The sequence below is a fragment of the Procambarus clarkii genome, chromosome 75 (genome assembly GCF_040958095.1).
Source record: "Procambarus clarkii isolate CNS0578487 chromosome 75, FALCON_Pclarkii_2.0, whole genome shotgun sequence".
Lineage (NCBI taxonomy): Eukaryota > Metazoa > Arthropoda > Malacostraca > Decapoda > Cambaridae > Procambarus > Procambarus clarkii.
The window spans coordinates 28,457,613-28,480,334 of record NC_091224.1 but is presented as its reverse complement, the minus strand read 5'-3'; the positions used below and the strand labels follow the sequence as shown (position 1 = coordinate 28,480,334).

General features: G+C 39.0%; 1 protein-coding gene across 4 annotated transcripts in view; it reads right to left on the bottom strand.

The window, feature by feature from the left end:
* Positions 1 to 22,722, bottom strand: part of kra (basic leucine zipper and W2 domain-containing protein kra) — a 58,512-nt gene that overhangs the window by 17,070 nt on the left and 18,720 nt on the right. For all 4 annotated transcript variants that reach the window (XM_045764202.2, XM_045764201.2, XM_045764199.2 and 1 more), the window contains 9 exons: positions 19,278 to 19,399; positions 17,243 to 17,369; positions 13,867 to 14,045; positions 13,379 to 13,540; positions 10,877 to 11,056; positions 10,077 to 10,217; positions 8,407 to 8,626; positions 5,600 to 5,722; positions 3,301 to 3,359 (listed from right to left, as the gene is read on the bottom strand). In XM_045764202.2, the coding sequence (XP_045620158.1) occupies positions 3,325 to 3,359; positions 5,600 to 5,722; positions 8,407 to 8,626; positions 10,077 to 10,217; positions 10,877 to 11,056; positions 13,379 to 13,540; positions 13,867 to 14,045; positions 17,243 to 17,369; positions 19,278 to 19,388 (1,278 nt within the window). In that variant the 5' untranslated portion in view covers positions 19,389 to 19,399 and the 3' untranslated portion in view covers positions 3,301 to 3,324. The remainder of the gene's footprint in view (positions 1 to 3,300; positions 3,360 to 5,599; positions 5,723 to 8,406; positions 8,627 to 10,076; positions 10,218 to 10,876; positions 11,057 to 13,378; positions 13,541 to 13,866; positions 14,046 to 17,242; positions 17,370 to 19,277; positions 19,400 to 22,722) is intronic.

Sequence of the window (22,722 nt, the reverse complement as noted above, 5' to 3'; positions counted from 1 at the left end):
GCAAAAAATGTTTACAATCTTCTTGCATTTCCCAAGTTATTTGCTGGGCTATAACAATAAATTGTGTCAAAATGTTCACAAATGAATTGTGCAGAAATATGCCTCTTCGCACATTCCCCTCGACACACTAGGTGGAGCCCACTACGTAATAAGATGTTTACAATCATTTTATGTTATGATTGTAAATTTTATGTTATGATTATAACTATAAATTTGATATCAAAATGTTCACAAAATGACTGCTAGAGAAAAGATGCAAAAGCAAGTGTATTTACAATAGATTATGCACAAGTGCAAAATGTATGAATGGTTATGAATAGCAATTTGACGATGCATTTTAACATTATAACAAAAGTATTAGCAGAGAGGGGGGCCTCGTAGCCTGGTGGATAGCGCGCAGGATTCGTAATTCTGTGCCGCGGGTTCGATTCCCGCACGAGGCAGAAACAAATGGGCAAAAGTTTCTTTCACCCTGAATGCCCCTGTTACCTAGCAGTAAATAGGTACCTGGGAGTTAGTCAGCTGGCTTCCTGGGGGTGGAGGCCTGGTCGAGGACCGGGCCGCGGGGACACTAAAGCCCCGAAATCATCTCAAGATAACCTCAAGAGTACCACAGGGTTCAGTTCTTGCACCAGTAATGTTCATCATCTATATGAATGCTCCACCAGTAGAAATTCAGAACTGTATGAACATGTTTGCTGATGATGCTAAGTTACTAGGGAAGATAAGACTTGAATGATTGTCATGCCCCTTCAAGAAACCTGGACAAAATAATTGTATGGAGCACAATTTGGTAAATGGTATACAATGTGAATAAATGCCACGTATGGAAGTTGGAATAAGAGAAAATAGTCAATCGACTATCAATCACAATCAATCGACTTGAGAATGGTCCAGGACGGACCGAAACGTCGTCGTCCCTTCAATTTCTAGTGTGTGGTCTGGTCAACATACTTCAGCCACGTTATTGTGACTCATTGCCTGCAGAAAATAGTCCACACACAATTTATGAATTATGTGAAAAAACAAAGAATTCTGACAGGAAAGATCTAGGGGTTGGTTCTGAACAGCAGCCTGTCACCAGAGTATCAAGTGTGAAAGGTGCTGTGTTACACTTTCTATTTTCAGAAATGCTTTTAAATGCCTGACAGTGAAACATTAAAAAATATGCAATGGTTGTATGGTGCCCATATCTCAAGAAACACAAACTGGAAAAGGTGCAAAGACAAGCTATGAAGTGACTTCCAGAACTGAAAAACAAAAGCTACGAGGAGAGACTGGAGGTGTTATGCCAAAACTAGAAGACAAAAGAGATGATATGGTCACTACGTACAAAACGATGTTATGATACATAACAGGAAGACAAAACTGACAAGAATTTTTGAAACGTGCAACTTCAAGAACAAGAAGAAGTCATCGATTCATACTAAGGAAACAACGATGATGAAAAAATACTAAAAGCTCTCATTTGCAATGTGTGGTAGAAGGTTGGAACAAGTATGAAGGCTATGGAGACCAAAATCAGTAGTTGGAAAGCATCATATGACAGTACTGGGAAGACAGACCACCGTGAGTGTACCTCTCATCCTGAAACTACACTTTGGTAATCACAATTTCTAGCAGCTTTGTAAACTTGCTGAAGATAGCATTAAATTTTTCTATCTCTCTACATTGAGTGATGGTACCCAATTATTCTGTGGTACCAATTAATTTTGCAGTTATATACTGCAGCATATTTATTTCCAGATTTTATACAAGTCAGATATAACAACTTGACTAGAGTACAAATGCTCCACGTTGCTGAAGAGGCAACAAGTGGACCGGGACAAATTGAACAAGTTCCACTAACGGCGGGGCAACAAGTGGACCGGGACAAATTGAACAAGTTCCACTAACGAAGAGGCAACAAGTGGACCGGGACAAATTGAACAAGTTCCACTAACGGCGGGGCAACAATGCAATAGTATTAACCAAGGAGCCTCGTAAATTTTCTCTTGTGTGCCTTCACAAGTGCATCATTCTACCCCTCTCATTCTCAAATCACTAAGTAACGGCTACCCATGAATGTGTGAAATGGGATAATAATAATGATATATATGTTCTTATGTTTATTATGCTTAAAAAATACTAATAAAATAAAATTTTCTGCAGGCTACCTGCTAAACAAATGAAACCTTCACAGCAGTTTAACATACCCATGTCTCCAATTTCACATATAAAGAGGAAATTAAAAATATAAGCAAGAATCATTTATGACCACTGTGGATGACCAATAAATTACCATTGGAAAATGTCTTGAAAATTAAACAATTGGAATAATTTAAAAAAAAAAAAAAAGGGTGAAATCAAGAGATACGACGAACTCAAAGAGTAAGTTCTTGAATGTTCTTATGCAAACATGAAAATAAAAACAATTTCTGCCAGGTAAACAAAACCAAATTGTTTAATTTCACCAACTGAAGCATGTGAAACATGCGATGGTAGATGATGATGATGATGATGTAGAACATAATTATCAAAAGGTGAAGACTTTAGAATATAAAAAAGGGCATTCATAGTACTGTACTGTACTGTACTTTCCATGCAACACTCCGTTTCCATTGTAATGGGTGATGCATCACCCTTCACACCATTGATTTTCACCATTATACTTAATACGTCTCTGCTTGCACCCTTTAACTATACATTAGTGCTCGCAACCAGTAAATGCTTTTAGATTTTATGACCAATTATCTCGAGTACAAATACTGATGAGATTTCAGTACTTCTATCTAATGTGTAATGGCTCAAGTGCCTTTGTTTTCTGCTCTACCAAATTCATTTTTGGAAGCAATACACTGATTAAAGCATTCACACAACACAAACTACTGTCCATCTGTTTCCAATAATCAAGGCATCAGTGACCAATGTATATTATGAAAAATACCTGCATACCATCAGTTCAATAATACTCAATACAAAGCCTATTTTAATCATGACCTTTTTATTTTGTTGACATTTTGCAAGCATCACTGCAATTGACAAGTGGTAAATTTGTTCTTCAAAATTGTGCTCTAATTACAACTTGATAAAACCACAGCCCAAAATACAAAAACAGAAAACTATACAAATTTAGAGTGAGCTGATGACCATGTCAATAACAGTTCCTCCTGAAAACTTCAATACCATGAGCAAGAGTTTCTTGTATATGACTACTCAAGGTCAAGAACACCTTACCAGGTGAGGGGCCACCTTCACACACACACACACACAAGTGTAGTGCACACGTCGGGTAACATCAACCCCTGGTTAGAAACTCACCCCAAGTCCTGCGTGCTATAAGGCTTAGTCTTCCTCCTCCTCGCCAGACTCCTCAGACTCTGTCAAAGGCAACAACAAACTTACAAGCTGCAAACAAAAGCTTTTATTTACATGCTTAAATATTTTTCATACATTTTCTACTATTCTCCTCCCATGATAATGATCCTTTATGTACCCAACACATGTTTATTAACAACGCGCACACAATAATTCCTCTCAAGTAATGGCAACATTGCACCACACAAGTTGGCATATTATGAATTCTTATGGCTCAAAGTCAAAACAAAACTAGTCTATCACGGGTGTAAGATTATGACTGGAAAATGTTGACCAAATTACACGCTAGAAGTTGATGAGATGACGAGGCTTTGGTCCGTCCTGGACCATTATCAAGTCTATTGTGATAATCGACTTGATAATGGTCCAGGACGGACCGAAACGTTGTCATCTCTTCAACCTCTAGTGTGTGGTTTGGTCAACATTTTTCAGCCACGTTATTGTGACTTAATATGCATTATAACTGGGGAAAAAAGTACAGAACAATAACCGTCACATTATCTGACAATTATTAATGTTTTATATTATTGTTCCAAAGCAAAATTATTAATTTCCTTCGGCAAATTCTGTCACCACTGAACATTTTAACAATGATCAGCCTGAATAACAATATCTGTTATTGTTATTCAATAACAGCCTCCTGATGATATCACCAGTAAAATTTAAGGGGGGCCATATCACCAAAATAATTTAAATATTTTTATGAAATATGCTCTTTCAGAATGTTTCTTTAGCCTATTCTCTTACTTGAGCTCAGTTTGTTTTTCAAAACGGATATCTTATAAGTTTAGAATGTTGTTTTCAAACGCTGACTATTTTTAGTTTACTATACTGAAACTTGGGCTTGGGGTTTCTGTACCTTACAAGTCAAATTTTGTAAATAAAGCTTCATAAAAACTTGAATTTGTTAATGTTACCAATAAGAATAAATATGATTAGGGTCCTTTAATACCTGTGCAACTTTTCTATACCATTTACATAAACACAGTACTTTCTGGAAATGAATATGGAAAAGGGGGGGGGGGGATGGGGGTTTAGATGGAGAGAGTGGAAGCAGAGATGGGAAGGTAAGGTGGAGGTAAGAGGCTGGGAGAAAAAATGGAAGGGAGAAAGAAAGGGTGAGGTGACAAGAGAAAAGAGTGGCAGACAAAACAGAGGAAGAGGGAATGAGGAAAGACAAGAGAGAACAGGAGAGAGAGGATTAGAAAATTATCTACACTAAAAAGTTCTATGAATGGAGAAGACAATAGCAAGGTAGAGGGCCTCTCCATCCACCACTGTTTCTGGCCTACACTTAAGATTATCTTGAGATGATTTCGGGGCTTTAGTGTCCCCGCGGCCCGGTCCTCAACCAGGCCTCCACCCCCAGGAAGCAGCCCGTGACAGCTGACTAACTCCCAGGTACCTATTTTACTGGTAGGTAACAGGGGCATAGGGTGAAAGAAACTCTGCCCATTGTTTCTCGCCGGCGCCCGGGATCGAACCCAGGACCACAGGATCACAAGTCCAGCGTGCTGTCCGCTCGGCCGACCGGCACTGCTAACAGGCCAAAACCGCGCCATTCATAAATTATATTATGCAAATTTTATTGGAAAAAAAAAATAATGAGGTGACTTTACTACTAAACTAAGGCTTGTGTGTATCAATGCCCCCACAACAACTATATTTAATTATACAAATAGTTGCAAAATACCTTTCTGGCCAGTGTTAGTGGTAAGGTAATAAAGAAGGTTCAACGGCAAGGAAAAATGGGGCTAGAGGTAAGGGTAAAAAAGGGGGGGGCAGGGGTAAAAAAAAAAAAAAAGGGGGGGGGGGGCAGGAAGCAGGGGTAAAAAAAGGGGGGGCTAGAGGCAGGGGTAAAAAAAAGGGGGGCTAGAGGCTGGGGTAAAAAAGGGGGGCTAGAGGCAGGGGTAAAAAAAAGGGGGGGGGCTAGAGGCAGGGGTTAAAAAAAAAGGGGGGGCTAGAGGCAGGGGTAAAAAAAAAAGGGGGGCTAGAGGCAGGGGTAAAAAAAAAAAGAGGGGCTAGAGGCAGGGGTAAAAAAAAGGGGGGGGGCTAGAGGCAGGGGTAAAAAAGGGGAGCTAGGTCCAGCTCTACCCCTAGTAGACACTGTCTACTTGGGGTAGAGACAAAGGGGGACACTAGGGGATAGAGACAAAGGAGGACACCTAGGAATAAAGGAAAACAAAATAGAGAGATAAAGTGTAATAAGCAAGATGATGGCACCTATCAAGACAGTACTAACCTTCTTCAGCATTTTGAAGCCATTCAATGAACTTCTTCAACTGATCCAGGAATATGGACTTGCCCTTGGTTGCATGACCCTCCTTGTACCACTTGAGGATCACCTCTTCCGACAACACTTCAGCTGTAACAAAGTAAGCCGGTCACTTCACTTTTCACAAGACAATTACTGACACACACACACACACACACACACACACACACACACACACACACACACACACACACACACACACACACACACACACACAGGTGTGTTTGGTCATCTTGACTCGTAAAAGTTCAACTGTGTAATGTTAATAATTATTTATACACCAGGAGCCAGATTCACAAAACAGTTACGCAAGTATTTACGAACGTGTACGTCTTTCCTCAATCTTTGACGGCTTTGGTTACATTTATTAAACAGTTTACAAGCATGAAAACTTGCCAATCAACTGTTATTGTTATAAACGGCCTCCTGGTGCTTCGGAGCTCATTAACTGTTTAATAATTGTAAACAAAGCTGCCAAAGATTTTGAAAAGGTGTACAGGTTCCTAAGTGCTTGCGTAACTTTCGTGAATCTGGCGCCAGTACTTTAATGCCAAGACAAACTCACGTTTTCAAGAGTTGCCTGTAGGAGTCACTTGCATTGTCCTTCCAATACGTCATAGACGTGTGCATATCAACTATTTACCAACATATTTACAATTGGCATATTGCCTTGAGAGATTTTTAGCTTAAATGTTATCTGCCTTATTAAGATTCTATTATGAAACAATTACTGACTGATTAACAAAAATAGAGTATTTCACGAGAAAAACACAATACAGTATTTGTTTCCATCAAACAATTACAAAACTACTCTCTTTGAATGCTCCCCAACAGCAAGATCTGTTTGCTTCATTGAAAACTATCACGAGAAGGCAACGGTAACAATATTGTGCACCGGTATAACAAAATCTTTTGCAATGCCTGTGTGCGCCCAAGCATTCTTGCAGTAGGCGCGCACAGGCATTGTTCTTGAAGCCATTCAATGCTTGCTTCCTCTTGCATGGACGAACGAACACTTGCTTGTTCTTGCATGGTTAAAACAATGTCATTCGACCTGTTAAATGCCTGCAGGCATCCTGAACTGACCTCTAAATTCCAATGGTTATCTTGAGATCTTGAGATGATTTCGGGGCTTTTAGTGTCCCCGCGGCCAGTCCTCGACCAGGCCTCCACCCCCAGGAAGCAGCCTGTGACAGCTGACTAACTCCCAGGTACCTATTTACTGCTAGGTAACAGGGGCATTCAGGGTGAAAGAAACTTTGCCCATTTGTTTCTGCCTCGTGCGGGAATCGAACCCGCGCCACAGAATTACGAGTCCTGCGCGCTATCCACCAGGCTACGAGGCCCCAACCTCGGTTAGTGCCATTCTTTTATTAAGAGACCATAACTGAACCCCCAACGTCTCCATTCCTCCTCTAGAATAGTATATTGCATTTATTTACAGCATCAACCAATCCATCATCATAAATGTGCCTTATTAGTATTCTATTCAGTCTTCATCGGCCTTGGCAAGGTGGCTTGCTTGAGTTGGTACACATTTGGTTAGTCAGAACAATTGTATTTCTTATGAAGTGGCACAGAGAGAGAAGGATGAACAGCCAGTCCCAGACTATGATGCTGACAAAAGCACTAGTAAGCATGATCCAATTTCCCATACTAAATAGATTTGTATAACATCCCTTTCCACAACTGTTCTCCATTTTATTCACAAACAAGAGGCGATTTACTTCCTTTGCTTTTTTATGTCAAGCAGCACTAGTAACAATGCTCCTCTGCCAGCTGCTTACCTCCCCAGCCACCATCACACCTACAATAACTGTGCCTTGTTATCCACAAGTAAGGAAGCTGCTCTAACTCTTGTGGTTACCTTGTGATGATTTCGCAGCTTATCCCCACAGTCCGGTCCTCGACTAGGCCTCCTCGCTGCTGGACTGCTCAACCAGGCTGTTGGACGTGGCTGCTCGTAGCCTGACATACGAGTCACAGCCTGGTTGATCAGATATCTTTGGAGGTGTTTATCAAGTTCTTTCTTGAACGTTGTGAGGGGTCGGCCAGTTATGCAACTGATGTGTAGTAGAAGCGTGTTGAACAGTCTCGGGTCTCTGATGTTGATAGAGTTCACCCTCAGAGTACCTGCTGCACCTCTCCTTTTCAAAGGGGGTATTCTGCACATCCTGCCATGCCTTCTGGTCTCATGTGATGTTATTTGTGTGCAGGTTTGGTACCAGCCCTCTACTATTTTCCACATGTAAATTATTATGTATCTCTTACGCCTGCACTCAAAAGAATACAGATTTAGGCATTTTAGTCGGTCCCAATATTTTAGATGTTTTACAGAGTGGATTCTCGCAGTAAAGCCTCTCTACACGCTCCCCAGATAAGCAATTCCTCTAGCTTTGAAAGGGTCTATCATTGTGCAACAGTATTCCGCTCAAGGGGGAATTAACATCTTGAAAAGTATCATTGGTATAGTATCTCTAGTTTGAAAAGTATCTCTAATCATTAAAGGTATCACTAATATCTCATATATAGTATCTCTAATAAAACACTTAATAATAAAGCAATTATTTAAGCGATTCAGAAGGTTGGATTTAGGAAAGAAAGGCCCCTAAACAAATTTGAAATAGCAAAAATTACTATTCTGCACCGGAGAATTTCCCCCCCAAAAAAATCGACTGGTCCAGAACCAAATGTTTTCTTTTATTCAAACTTTCGGTGAACTTTAAATCACTATTGAAGTATTGATCATAACCCAAAACAATTCTCTCACTCACACTTGTAGAAGAGGATGACTATCTTTTGAAACACTTTCATGAAGTTCATGTTGTCATAACAGAACTCTTGCACTTTAACCAGCAAGTTGAGCTCGGCACGATCCGTTGTAGTGTTGGCAGCAAACAGAGGAGCGTACACACGTAAATGCTTCAGTGCTTGGTCAGCTACCAGCTCCTCCTTTTTATTCCATTCCACTGCATCCATCACACTTGACCAGATCTGATAATGAACAATGATTATAACAATAACACTATGGTGTTAAGCTTTGTCATCCCCAGTATTAGAGACCCGTCCTCCTCCTCCTCTGGGAGATACAACTCTCAAAACAACAGCTTTACATGTAATATGACATTAAATATAAGTCAATTCTAAAGACTGAATACCATCTATTTATCTCTATCTATATAGAGTATCTACATATATTGGTGTATACTGGCAGTGGATTTTCATTTATACATGTTTCATTGCATATGACTGTATATTCTGTATTGATTTTCTTGTTTAGGGCTTCTATAACACGCTTCTAACAACAAAATGGTCAAAAATTTTCCAAAATGGTCAAAAATTATCAAACACATGTCAACTGAAATCATGTCTATGACCAAGCTATCACAATAGCATATAATAAAGTATTTCAGTATTTAGTTTTATACAAAAAAAAAAAATTCAAAATATTTGTTTTCTCTAATTTTTTTTTTCATATTTTATCGGCCAATTTGCATGAAACTTTTACACCTTACACAACGTAAGCCTATCTGTAAGGGTGCAAGTTTTAAAGGCAATTGGTTGATGTCAACCTCAACCACAGGTGGCAGAATCTGACTATTGTCAAGTAACAAAATTGAAACTTAATAAAAAAAACTTTAATTTTCATGACATTTACACCTTATATATAGAGTGAATGTCTCTACAATGATTATAAAACACTATTATTCCCAAGTTCATTTATTGATTTTATAAATATTGGCAAACATGATATATTCACATAAATTTTGGGGGGAACTTTGACTATTTGTATTTGTAAACATTTGTATTAGTAAAACATTTGTACAATGTTGTTGTTGTTGTTGTATATGATGTTTGGTGTTGTACAAACCACCAAACATTCGTATTAGTAAAACTAAACATATTTTGTATAATCCTTCTAATAAAAATCCTTTACTATATGCTAATGTGATAGACGAGTGTCATAGAAATGATTTCATTTGAAACCTTGTTGTGAATTACGGAAAATGTGTAAAATTCATTAAAAAAAAATCCTCCCTTTCTATTTAGGGTGCGATACTCAAACGTAGGATAGTTGCAGCCCTTTTTATATACACCTAGTAAAAAAAAAGTTTGAAGTTAAACAACTTTTAATTTTACTGTAATATGGCTCCTCCTTAAGCTACATATACAACAATATATTATAATATTGGTTTAGTTTAAATACTTTACTTAACACAGCATTTCATTAAGAAAATAAGCTATATACCGTACTGATAAAGTAAAGCAGCACATTTTTACACATGATAATGGTCCACGACGAACCAAAATGTCTATTTTCTCTATTTTGTAAAGTGTTGATTGGTCAACAACAGCCAGCATGTTTGGATGAAAATTGACCCCACTTTTAAATATAGCAACTGTAAACAATTATCTTCAAAATCAATTTCATCCTGAAACTTACAGCAGAAACTATCTGTGGCTCCTGAATGCTGTTCTTTTTGGCTATCTCCTGCACCCCTACTATTATGTCCTTGACACTAGCGCCCTCGTTCACCTGCTGGCTCAGGTAAATCTGCAGCTCCTTCAGGCTCGTTTCTTTTTCCTGTTCAATAAGCAAAAAAATCATTGTTATCAAGAGCAAACCAGTGGTACACACCTGTATACTCTAATATACTCTTAATTTATACTCTTAAGTACACCATAAGCAATTTGGGAGGTCTTTCTGAGCTCAGCTCATTAACATCACACTGGACAGATTTACCAGTAAATTATACATATATTACATTTATTTAACCACAAATAATGGCAATGAAGATCATCTCACATTATGACCTATTAATTGTGTACAACTAGGCTATTATTGTATTACAGTACATACTGTATACAAATTATTTACTAGTAGCAAAATAGTACAGAACAGCATTATAAAAAACATTTTTGTTAACTATGCAAAACCAGTCAAAAATTTACACGCATCCAAACATTCACATTTCTATTCTGTACTTAGAACTAGTTGGACTAGAAAACCATAGCCAGATTTAATAATGTAATTACAATTTTTTTTTGTAAGGTGGCTAAAAAAAAAAAACATCCCTTGTGCTGGTTTCAGGGATCAATTTCCCCACGGCCGGGCCTCTGACCAGCCCTCCCTCCAGCTTCATGGTCTGGTCAGAGCCAAAATAAAATGGGTACATTTGAACATTTCCTCTAATGTTTCAAACTACAAACTGTTGCATTGTCAATCAATATAATAAGACTCACCAAGTTCTTGTAGATACCAAGAATCTCCTCCAAGCCTTTCTGTTGGAACAGGTTCTTGAAATTCTCATCTGTTCGTTTGTTGGCCTGTAGGAACTCCATCAACCTGGAATCCAAGCCAGCTTTGCGAAGCAAAGATCGCACTGTGTTCAGGTCCTTGAGGTTCTTGGCAGTTAAGAGGACCTGTAGACAATAATAATTTGGAAAAATCAACATGTGACAATGAAAATATGGGTCCAAGTGAAATGCTAATTATTTCAACCTCGTGTGCGTTTTGGGAGGTTCATCATTTACGACGATCCAACCATGTTTGTGGCTATTTCTTTCAATATCATTATTTTGATTATTATTGCTACTAGATAACTAGATTATTAGCTACAATTATTTGAAAAACTTGGTCAACTTTTTAATAAGTTGTGTTGACTACCCAAATAAATTTGGCAATAATGACAACTTGCCAACTAATAATTTTGTTGAACATTGGCTATTAAACCTAAAACAATCAGATTAATTATATAAAAGGCATAGGAGAGAATATACAAAATTATATAATTAAAACATACTGTTGAGGATTTTTGACACCACTTTTGGCAGGATAATTCAAAATCTCAATCAAAACCCCAATAATAAGTGTCATTACTAGATTCTAAAGTTGCTAATGGATTTTAATGAAATTTAAAAACACACAACCCAGCAGGCCTTCCCATATTGATAAGAGCATATATTGACAGTTTTGTAAATAATATTTTCTTTTTTTGGAGAGATTATAGATTATTTTTTTAATTATGAAAAATCAGAAATTTGGCCAAATTAGAAATGTTATACAAATCTCCATTTATTTGGCAACAGCATCAGGAAAATTTCATCCCAATATGTTAAGAAATGGATTATATATATTTAAAAAGAAAGAGTTCTGATTATATGAACAGCTCCTATTAACTGGAACTAGTAGTAAGAAGTGTCCACAATGTGGATATGCAGCCGTTGCATTTCTGGCATTACTGAGTAATACACAACACATAATAATGAGTAGGTTATTATGCTGTATTTGTTATACATCATAAAATACAATGCCCAATGCCAACATCTGTTAGCTTCACCAATGTCCAACAATTTTTTAGAGTGATGGGGTTCTACCTGGTTGATGGGGTTCTGGGAGTTCTTCTACTCCCCAAGCCCGGCCCGAGGCCAGGCTCAAGTGAGCAGGGGAGGGCACCAATTATGTTTTTTTTTTTTTAAGATTGATTGTTTTTCTCCTTTGTTTATAATCGGATTTTGTTGTGGCTTCTGTAGCTTGGGGAATGCATACCCGTCACTATGTATGTAAAGGGTGAACGAAATTGGTCAACAAGTTAATCAGTTAAAGGTGGCAGAAATTGTGACTTTTTTATGAAAAATGTACTGATTTCAAACTCTGTCCTCTTAAAAATAACGTCGCTTTTGGCTCGTATGCTCGCTATGGACAGAAGTGGACGTAATTTGAAATGAAATCGACTCACAAAAGTGACATACTGTCCCGTTTTCTGTTTGTTCTCTTTGTCTCTCCAAGTTGTATTGAAGAATGGGAACCAGACGCAGGCCTTATCACTTATTTAAAGTATACTTATTATCCTTATCCCTAATCACTATATTTGTTTTTTTAGATTATTTTTTCTTGGCTTTATTTCAACACACATTGACCTACAACTTTCACATAATCGAGTATGAATGCTAACCAATATTTATTAAAACTTACAAGATATGACAAATTTAAACTATTATATTTATTGTCGAGAAGTTTACCTTCATTTTTCTCCATTACAGGATTTTCAACTTTTGAGACAAGCTGTTAAATTCAATTTATGAGCAATTCTCACCATGTGTACATACTGTACGTGCAAAGTTGTTAGTTCTAAGGTTTCTTGGTATTTATTCATCAACCTATAACTTAGGGAGTTACAAATGTGTCTAAATTTTGTGTATATTTTGAAGGCCAAAGTAACTTTTTTTTACAGTATCTATACTCTCAAACTCAATTTGAAATTGAGTAAAGTGAACATTATATGCTATTCTGAACCCATAATGAATAAAATAAAAATTGGTGAAATATTAAATTCGTCTGCTTCATCTGAAATTTTTAAATTTTCAATTTTTAATATATTTTTTTTTTTGTTCCTGTTCATGTAATGATATTGAACCATTATTAAAAGTTGGAGCATTTACCATGTAGATTACGCACAAAAATTTTGAGTGTGTTTGAGGAACTTTGAGAAACAAGTCTGCCGGTCGTTTAAACAAAATTTATCAACATGGGCCAATTTTTTTTTCTATTTAGATTTAAACTTGCATTTTATCTATTAATTAAATTGATAAAACCAAACTGCTCCCAACCTGAGTAGAATTGGTTTTAGGACAAGTGCCAAGTTTTCATTTATGGTTTTGATGTGTGAATTATATTCATTATATACATGTAAGATCCAAAGCCATGAGAAGCAGAGGCGAGATTCCAACAGCAAGAAAACTCACCTCACAAAGAAAATCTGCAGCAAGGCCATCCTTAATGAGATGATCCTGTAATAAAGTTGCTAGCACCTTAGGATCAAGCAGGGAGTCGCTGGTCCAAATAGCAACGCAACGTGCCAGGCGGATGCGGTCACAATCTCTGAACCCTTTGAGGTACACAAGCACCTGCCGGCACAAACATTATTACTACATGTGAACAGTTGTGCATTCTTCATCAAACTTCTTTTGCATGACCTAAACCTGCACAAAAACTGCATAAGAAACTAAAAAAAATTACACCAATTTCTAGGTTTAAATAGCCCACAATATTTAAGGAACAACATCTCAAACAAAGGATAGCAAACAGAAAAATTGTTAATTCAGACCTTAAGAAATTAAGATTTTTAATAGTACCAGAAATAATTCAAGTTTTAACATCATATAAAACACATTACAGTTAAGTGTTGCCTGGCATCTACTAAGAACTATTGACGACTAACTGATTCACTCACCTTTTTCATCTCTTCATAGAACATCTTTTCCAGGTACTTGTAACGCCTCATCAACCTGGTGAAAACCGTTGCATAACCGCGTAATGTCTCGTAAGAGTCATCTGGTGCCCCAAACACGCACATGTCTGTGCGAACTGGGCCACTGTCGATGCCATCTTCAGAGATTCCTCCACCTGGAGCTGTTAAGTAAATACATGTTGAATTAACAAAGTGATTTATAAAAATATATCTGGTGCCAACGTAATCATTATCACTATTGGTCTTATCTTCGGGTTAGGTTTGCAATCTTGCCTCGGCTCCCCAACAGGCACAGTCAATGCACTGCAGGCGATGAGTCACAATAACGTGGCTAAAGTATGTTGACCAGATCACACACTAGAAGGTGAAGTGACGACGACGTTTCGGTCCGTCCTGGACCATTCTCAAGTCGATTGTGAGATCGACTTGAAGGTGAAGATCGCTAGTGTGTGGTCTGGCCAACAAAATCAATGCAATTTTTGTGCCTTCTGTACAGGTAATTTGTAATTCTGTAATTTTTGTTTGTACAGTAATTTTTGGACCTTCTTGTATACTTTGACTGGAATAAGTTTAATGTTTGCACGAATTAAATGCATCAAAACCTGATGTCACCATGGCTGTTGAAGGCAGCCATGGTGCCGTGAGGTACTGCTTCATCACTTCTTCACCGATTACTATAACGTCTGATGTTACTTCTGACTACCAGTCGCCTCGTCTTCATTTCAGTTCACATTTTACGACCTAGAATCACTTGCAGGGACGTTGAACCCCAAAATCAAAGCAAGCACTATTGACTGACTTGCTTTTCCTAATAGCATTTTGCTATTTCAGCAAATGCCTTCTCCTAATTCCTCTTTTTGTAACTGTATGGTATTGGTAATATTCTCACCAACTAGCTTTCATTTTTACCTTTTTTAATGTGTTAAATTCATGTTGTCCCATGCATGTTAGTCATGAGACAACATGTTTCACAATGTTTTAACTTTTGCATTGCACATTATGTGAATGCCAAGATGCCAAGACATTTTAGGCACTTTGCAACATTTGAAACTCCCGCTGGTACACAGTATTCCTAATCCGTATTCAAGGCCACCACGAAACATCTGCCATTTTCAAAAGTGACTTCCAATTTCTGGGACAGTGATCCTATGCTCAGGAAAGAGTTTTTAACAATATAGGAAGCTAAAACTTGTTTTGAATATAATTTTCCTATATCCATACAGATAATGCCTCATGTAACCCAGCTGCTCATGTTCCACACCCACTGCCTGTATTGTCACCAAAATATTCATAAATGTTTGTTTTGTGACACTATATATATGGTGTCATTTGATTTCCTTTTTTAAACCAAAGATCATGCCAATATTTGTATATGTATATTTCTTTATATCTATAATTTGATGAATGTGCAAGTTGCCCTAACTGCCACTTGCTGTTGTCTACGTCAGGCTGCGAGCAGCCGCATCCAACAGCCTGGTTGACCAGTCCAGCAACGAGGAGGCATGGTTGACAACTGGGGGAGCGAGGTTGCTAAGCCTGAAAACACCTCAAGGTAAGGTACATTTTATATCTCATTTCTCTGATTTTTAACAATCTCACCATTTTCTGTAAACTAATGCTTAAATTTGACAGCAGTTATCGTCACAAATTGATTCACGGAGTAATGCAGTTATCGTCACAAGACGATTTAAACAATTATTGTTTGGGTTTTCCATATATGATGCATATATTTATATAATGGCTATCTGTGGATGGAATGGAGTTTACCTTGACCCATGACAAAAGTCCTGCTATCATTTCTTGGTTACGTTACTAGGTGAATGCAGTTACTTCAATACACACAGAAAACACAATAGCGTGATGCCTCAAATGAACAAATCCACAAGGGCCGTGACGAGGGTTCGAACCTACGTCCGAGAGGATTCCAGGTGTTGCCTGAATCGACTGAGCTACGACACGGTTAAAAGAACTGCAACCAGGAAATCATCAGATATACCACAGTTCCTGCAGTCTCTCTGAGAGACAAACCAGGGTTTTACGCAATTCCCCCATGTACCCGAGCTATATCAATAGGCTGTTCTACCTCGTGTCAATAGGTTTGTGTCTCAGAGACTGCGGGAAGTGTGGTAAATCAGGATAATTTCCCTTTTTACAATTCTTTTAACCATGTTGTAGCTCAGTCGAGTAAGGCAGCGTCTGGGATCCTCTTGGACGTAGGCTCGAACCCTCGTCACGGCCCTTGTGGATTTGTTCAGTTATTTCAAATTTACTAGGAGAATGCAGTCATCATGATTGTATAAAATTCCATCATAATTACATTCTATGTATACCAATGATGTCCATATGGTTTCCACAATGGAAATTACCCTGAGATTACGATTACCCTGATGTAATGAGGTATACCAGGTAAACCAATCAATTGAACCAATGACATGGGTTACGTGTACAAGGAGCCTGGCAATCATGAGTGCAACATTGGTGGCTTACGCCTTTGCTTCAATCTTTTTTCTCACCCATATGGTGCTACTTAGGCCATATGCCATCACCCACAGCCCACCTCCATTGTATATTATTTTCAAATCCTTTTCACTACTTTATATTGGTTGCAATGGAGTATACTAGATAAACCAAGTGTCAATTGAAACATTATCATGCGTTTTGTGATTTATCAAATTATTTAACACACAAACACTTTAAATAAAGAGAAACAAGTGATGAACAATTGGCGAGACATCCGAGAATAACAGAGGGGGCACCGGGCACTGCCAGGCACTGGGCACACCCACTACACAACCTTCCAGAGTGCCACCACCCAGTCAAACAAATTTCACATTTTTGTTTTCTTACATTTTGTAAATTAATATTTCTAGAATGAAAAAATTTTCTTCTTATTTATTTGCTCATAGACAGTAAGGTCTGTCACAACAGCTGCTGGCCAAGGGTTAATCACATTAGCTTAACATAACCTGGATTAATTTAGTCTCGATTCACAATACCGAAATTCACCCATGCACTTTGATACTTTGCATAAAAGTGCTTATTCGCGTAACTACGTACTCCTGCACTTAAATGGCATGTTACAAACCAGTAGCTAATGAAATAATAATACTTACCGATAAACTATAAAAATCACATGGAAGGTTATCAACAAATTTGAATTTGAAAATTCAGTACAGTAGAATCTAAACACCACATGCAATATATTAATATATATACAAATGCTCTACATAGCACAGTAAAATATTAATTAAACTAGTTGTACTTAGTAGACACTAATACAGCAAGCTGAATAGTTTATAATACAAAAACTGTTAAATTTAATGTTTGAAAAAAAGTGTCAAAAAGAAAAAGTACTCACTGAGGATGCCACCAGCAATAAGTATATCAAAGAGTGTTTCTCCGTAAGTGCGATATTTAAGCTTGGATCCTGCTTGATCAAGATACTTGTTAACAGCCTCTAAATCTGAGCCTGCTTCAATGAGACCCTAAAACAAAATATAAAGAAATCATTAACACATTATTATTACCCTCTATTATTATTCAGTAGTTATTTTCTTGAAACAAATATCTGTTAAGTCATGATCAATACAAATTTGCAGTAAATTCATCACCTCTAATAAAGACAAGTCATGTAAAAGGTGCAGGACTAGGGTAATGGGACAAATTTGCCTCAATCACACACACTGGTGAAGATAAAGCAGAAGATAATTCATACAGATTCCACAGAACATATACGGAATACATATACAAGGTAGAGCACCCAAATTATTGGAATCGTCTCGAGGCTCTCAAAATGTACTCACTAAAAAGGAGACGCGAGACATCAAATATACACGTGGAAAATACTGGAGTTCCAGGTACCAAATCTACACAGTAAAACAACATACTGGAGTGAACGATATGGAAGAAAATGCAGAATAGAACCAGTGAAGAGCAGGGCTGCCATAGGCACAATCGGAGAACACTGTATAAACATCAGAGGTCCGTAGTTGTTCAACATCCTACCAGCAACAACCATGGACATCTTCAAGAGAAACCCTAGATCATTTTTTTCAAGGAGTGCCAGACCAGCTGGGCTGTGGTGGATATGTGGGCCTGCGGGCCACTGCAAGCAACAGCATAGTGGACCAAGCTCTCAAACCAACCCTGGCCTTGGGCCAGGGTTGGAGAGTAGAACAACTCCCAGAACCCTATCAAGCAGGTATACAGTGTCACAATGTAATTGGCACCCACCACATAACTGATGGGTAAGACCCCCAGAGGTGGCACACATTAAGATAGTGATAAAGGACACCTCACACACAGCAGTGTACACACACTATGACAAACCCTCATGACTAGTGTCAATCACACCAGGCAAGTAAACCTGTCATAACAGTTACCTTCCTCTTAGTCTGTAATGTTAGGATTTGTTTACCTAATTTGCATTACAAACTGGCAACACAAAAGATGAAGTAAAATATACAGAAGTTGTAAAAGCCCTTTAACAACAATTTCGAGCAAACAGCTAGGAGGTAAAATGCAAAGACCATTCTCTGTAGACAATGATGGGTAAGTACCATAGGTGCATATAACCAGCTAAACATCCAAATATGAAGAAAGCAGACAACTGGTTTACAGTTACCTTGAAAAGGAATTGTATAGAACTCTGGGAAGTCAATGCAAGAACCATTCTACATCCCCTCTACACCATGTAATGCTAGACAACCTAACCCACAAATATCCAAACTTGCCATGAAGTTGGTTCTGGCACCAAGGGAATGAACCGAGCGCGTGGAGGGCCTATGCACCGAGCGCGTGGAGGGCCTATGCACCGAGCGCGTGGAGGGCCTATGCACCGAGCGCGTGGAGGGCCTATGCACCGAGCGCGTGGAGGGCCTATGCACCGAGCATGGAGGGCCTATGCACCGAGCATGGAGGGCCTATGCACCGAGCATGGAGGGCCTATGCACCGAGCATGGAGGGGCTATGCACCGAGCATGGAGGGGCTATGCACCGAGCATGGAGGGGCTATGCACTGAGCATGGAGGGCCTATGCACCAAGCATGGAGGGCCTATGCACCAAGCATGGAGGGCCAATGCACTGAGCATGGAGGGCCTATGCACCAAGCATGGAGGGCCAATGCACTGAGCATGGAGGGCCTATGCACTCAATTGTTACCACTTCACCTGCATGGAAATAGGATGAGGCTGTACTGGTTAATACTAGGGGGATACTAACAAGGCCACAATGCCCCAAGACATATATTTTCCTCCCATCAAACATTAGTCATGCACACAATGTAGACAAAAAAAAGTAATTACAATTACATAATACAAAATATTTTGACCCAAAAAAGCATGACAGTTGGTTTCTCCAAATAACGCCACAATATTGGCAAGTGACAACTTACCTGCAAGATTGCATCACGAAACCCCACAGGGTCGTATTTCGCTTTCTCATCTCTCTTTCGAGTCTTTATGCGCTGCCCCTGGAGCGTGGGTTTTTCAGCTTTAGTAGTCATACAACAGACAACTGCAAAAAAGACAAATGAAAAGAAAAAAAAAGTTAAAACTTTAGTGCTATGTATAAGGTATAAAAATATACTTGCAAATATTTGTAATCTAAATTTAATCTATTTTAAATTTTAATCTAATCTATTTTTAATCTTAATCTAAAACAAAAATCTACTCCACATTTTATTTACAAGACATCAAGACCATACTTTTTAGATTCAATATTCCACAATACTCCACACAAGATCCAACACCTCCCTGCGTATCTATCATCCTACTTTATCATCCTTAAGGTTCAACATTATCCTGCAGATGAATGCATCAAGAATTTTTTAATATTATGTTTTCTTGGGGACAGTGTTCATAAATATATACTAGTATGCGAACAAGCCTCAATGGTCCCCAGGACTATATGCAACTGAAAACTCGCACCCCACAAGTGACTCGAACCCATACTGCCAGGAGCAACGCAACTGGTATGTACAGGACGCCTTAATTTGCTTGACTATAAATAGTTATATACTAGTATATACATTATGCTTATAACACCCACCCATAGACAAACTACTGACAGTAGCCAGGATGCAACCTCAACAGTTAACTAACTCCCGGGCATCCATTTACTGCTACGTAAACAGAGGAATTAAGTAAAAGGAAACATGGCCAACCAATTGTCCTGCCCGGAATCTGAACTCGGGGTTCCTTACGGTGCATAAAAATGTGGTAGATATATACGATGTGAGTATGTAGAGTAATAACAGCAAAAACTTTTATTGTTCAACGAATATAATATTTGTACTCGTATTGGTACGTGACACGAATACTGCACAGTACATCTGTTAGTACCAATACTCTACATGTTCTGTTATACAAATATTATTATTTACAGTCCAATGCATCATTACACCCGAAAAAAAAAAACATGGTAAAAACACTTAAAATGTGAAGGAAATACGATATATTCAATAGTTACAATTTCATATAAACAAATACAGGACTCTGCTGAACTCTGATAACTGATTATAAGGTTATTACACTCGCCAGAAATGCCTATTGATTCACAAGTGTATAAAAATGAAGTTATATATATAAAACATGTGTATACAGTGTAACAAGTCTCTTATTGTCCTAAGGATAGGCTGGGCGACTTAATATGTGCACCATATTTTCCAGCATATCAATGTTCCACATACAGCATTTCATTACAACAATTTCTAAAATTTTAATATGTATTGAATATTACAGCAAAAAGCAGAGAAAAACACATTGAGACGTTAAAATAATTTTGAAACCCTATATTTGTGGCAAATGCCACCAGCCCAGAGGGTGGGTGGGTGGGTCTAGCATCTCGAGAGCACCCAAGTACTCGAGTCCAGAAATTCCTCGCCTTCTCTGCTCCATCACGGCTGATGTATGTTATATACAATGTGTGTTTACTGGCCTGTGATCGGGGCATGCATTTTAACACCAAAAGGGAACCAAATTTTGTGGAAATAACTGGTTTTCTGCGCACCATGGAAGCTCTCGAGTGAAGGCAATTAACTACCAGGATTAATGTCTGGTCCCACCAATGATTATAAGGGGTCTGGCTGACAATGTTCAGATGTTGGAGAAGATGCACGATAAAATAGTGTGAATTGGTTAGAGATGCAGATGATGCTGGATAAATATCTGACAGAAGGAAACTAAAGTACATATTACTGATGCTTAGTTTCAGGATTAAGGCAACAGACTTATGAAGAATGATTTAAAGAAGACCTTGGATATTTTGAAGGGCTCTTGGAGATGGGCCGACATGTAGAGTTGATATTCAGATTCTATCCACAGTTCTGGGTCAAGTAAATAATTATCGAAAGAAGGCACCAAGCCGGGAAGGCTTTTCGAGTTGCAGGGCCTCGATCAACCACATGTTCTATGTCTGTGTTGCGTCCATTTTGCCCATGTAGGAAGTGGGGAGTTATGAGAGGGAGGGGAAGACTTGGGGACACTAGCCGCTATCCCCAGCTCCGCGGAAGATGCCCACCTCTCATTAAGCCGTTCACAGTGGCTGTCACTTAGACCGGCGCTATACGTTAGGAATACCCAGAAACGTCCATTTGCCCTAATGAGCGGAGATCACAGATCCCTTCTAGGTGCGGGAGGGATCTGTTGTTCTTATTTAAGTGCGGCCGTGACCAGACGGTCCTTTAGGGACTTGCTGCGCTTCCAGGCCATAATGGGGGGGGGTTTCTTGTGTGAACCTGTGCCATGATGGGTGGTCAAAGGCACTATGGGCTCACCATAGCCCGTGCTACTTGGAACTTTGTTCCAGGTAGCAAATCTTTAACAACAACAACAACAGATGGGTGGTCGCCAAATGTTTCTCTTAGCCATGACCAAAGGTTGTGAAGTGCTAATTTCAGGGGACCTGCTAGACCCTTGAAGAACATTGCAGGTAGGATGCCTCTGTGTTGAGAAGCACGTCTTGTTGGTTGGAGGAGTTGCTCACTGGTGCGTTCCTGTAGGGCGGTTGTGGCGCATTGGAGGACCACCTCCGGGTATCCTCGGTTTCTGAACATCTCCCAGAGGTCTTGTAGTTGGGTCTGTAGTACTATCGCTGCTGTTGATTCTTTTTAGCCTGAGGCCCAGGGAGGAGAAAAGGGAGTTCTTGAGGGGTGCCGGGTGGCTCAAATCGTACCTAAGGTACGTATGGAGATTTGTCGGCTTGTAGTAAGCTCGTGTTGCTCTCATGACGATAAAATGACAAAGGGGACAAAGAACGACCTGCTCCGAGTAAAAGTCATAGCAAAAAAGTTTTAGTAGTAAAGAATATAAAGCCATGATTGTGGCCCAGGACGACACGGCACCAATCACGAATTGAAGCCGACGTTGGAGGAAAGGCGAGTCATCACCTCGACAGCAAAGGGCAAGTTCATCAAAAAAGAGCTGAGAAAATGCCAGAGGGACGGGAGGAAAGAAGACCATTGAGGGCAACAAGGAAAAAAAAAAAAGAGTAGTGCTCAGAACACTACCATGGCGTACACCATCGTATTGCTGAAAAGAGGCAGAGAGTGGGGTACCAAACCTCACTAAAGGAACGACGAGAGAAAGCTTTGTAGGAAGAGAGGGAGATTACCATGAAGGCCAAAAGAACAGAGTTGGGACAGAATATGGTACAGTATCTCCACGGGGTGTTGTACGCCTTTTCCAGCTCAAAAAGGACAGCAACAACGGAGGTTTTTGAAGCAAAGGCAATACGAATATAGACCGCCAAGTTCACCAAGACATCAGTCGTGCTGCAACACTTGCGAAACCCAAATTGAGAAATGGAGGTGGTGATAGTGTTCCAAGAACCACATCAGA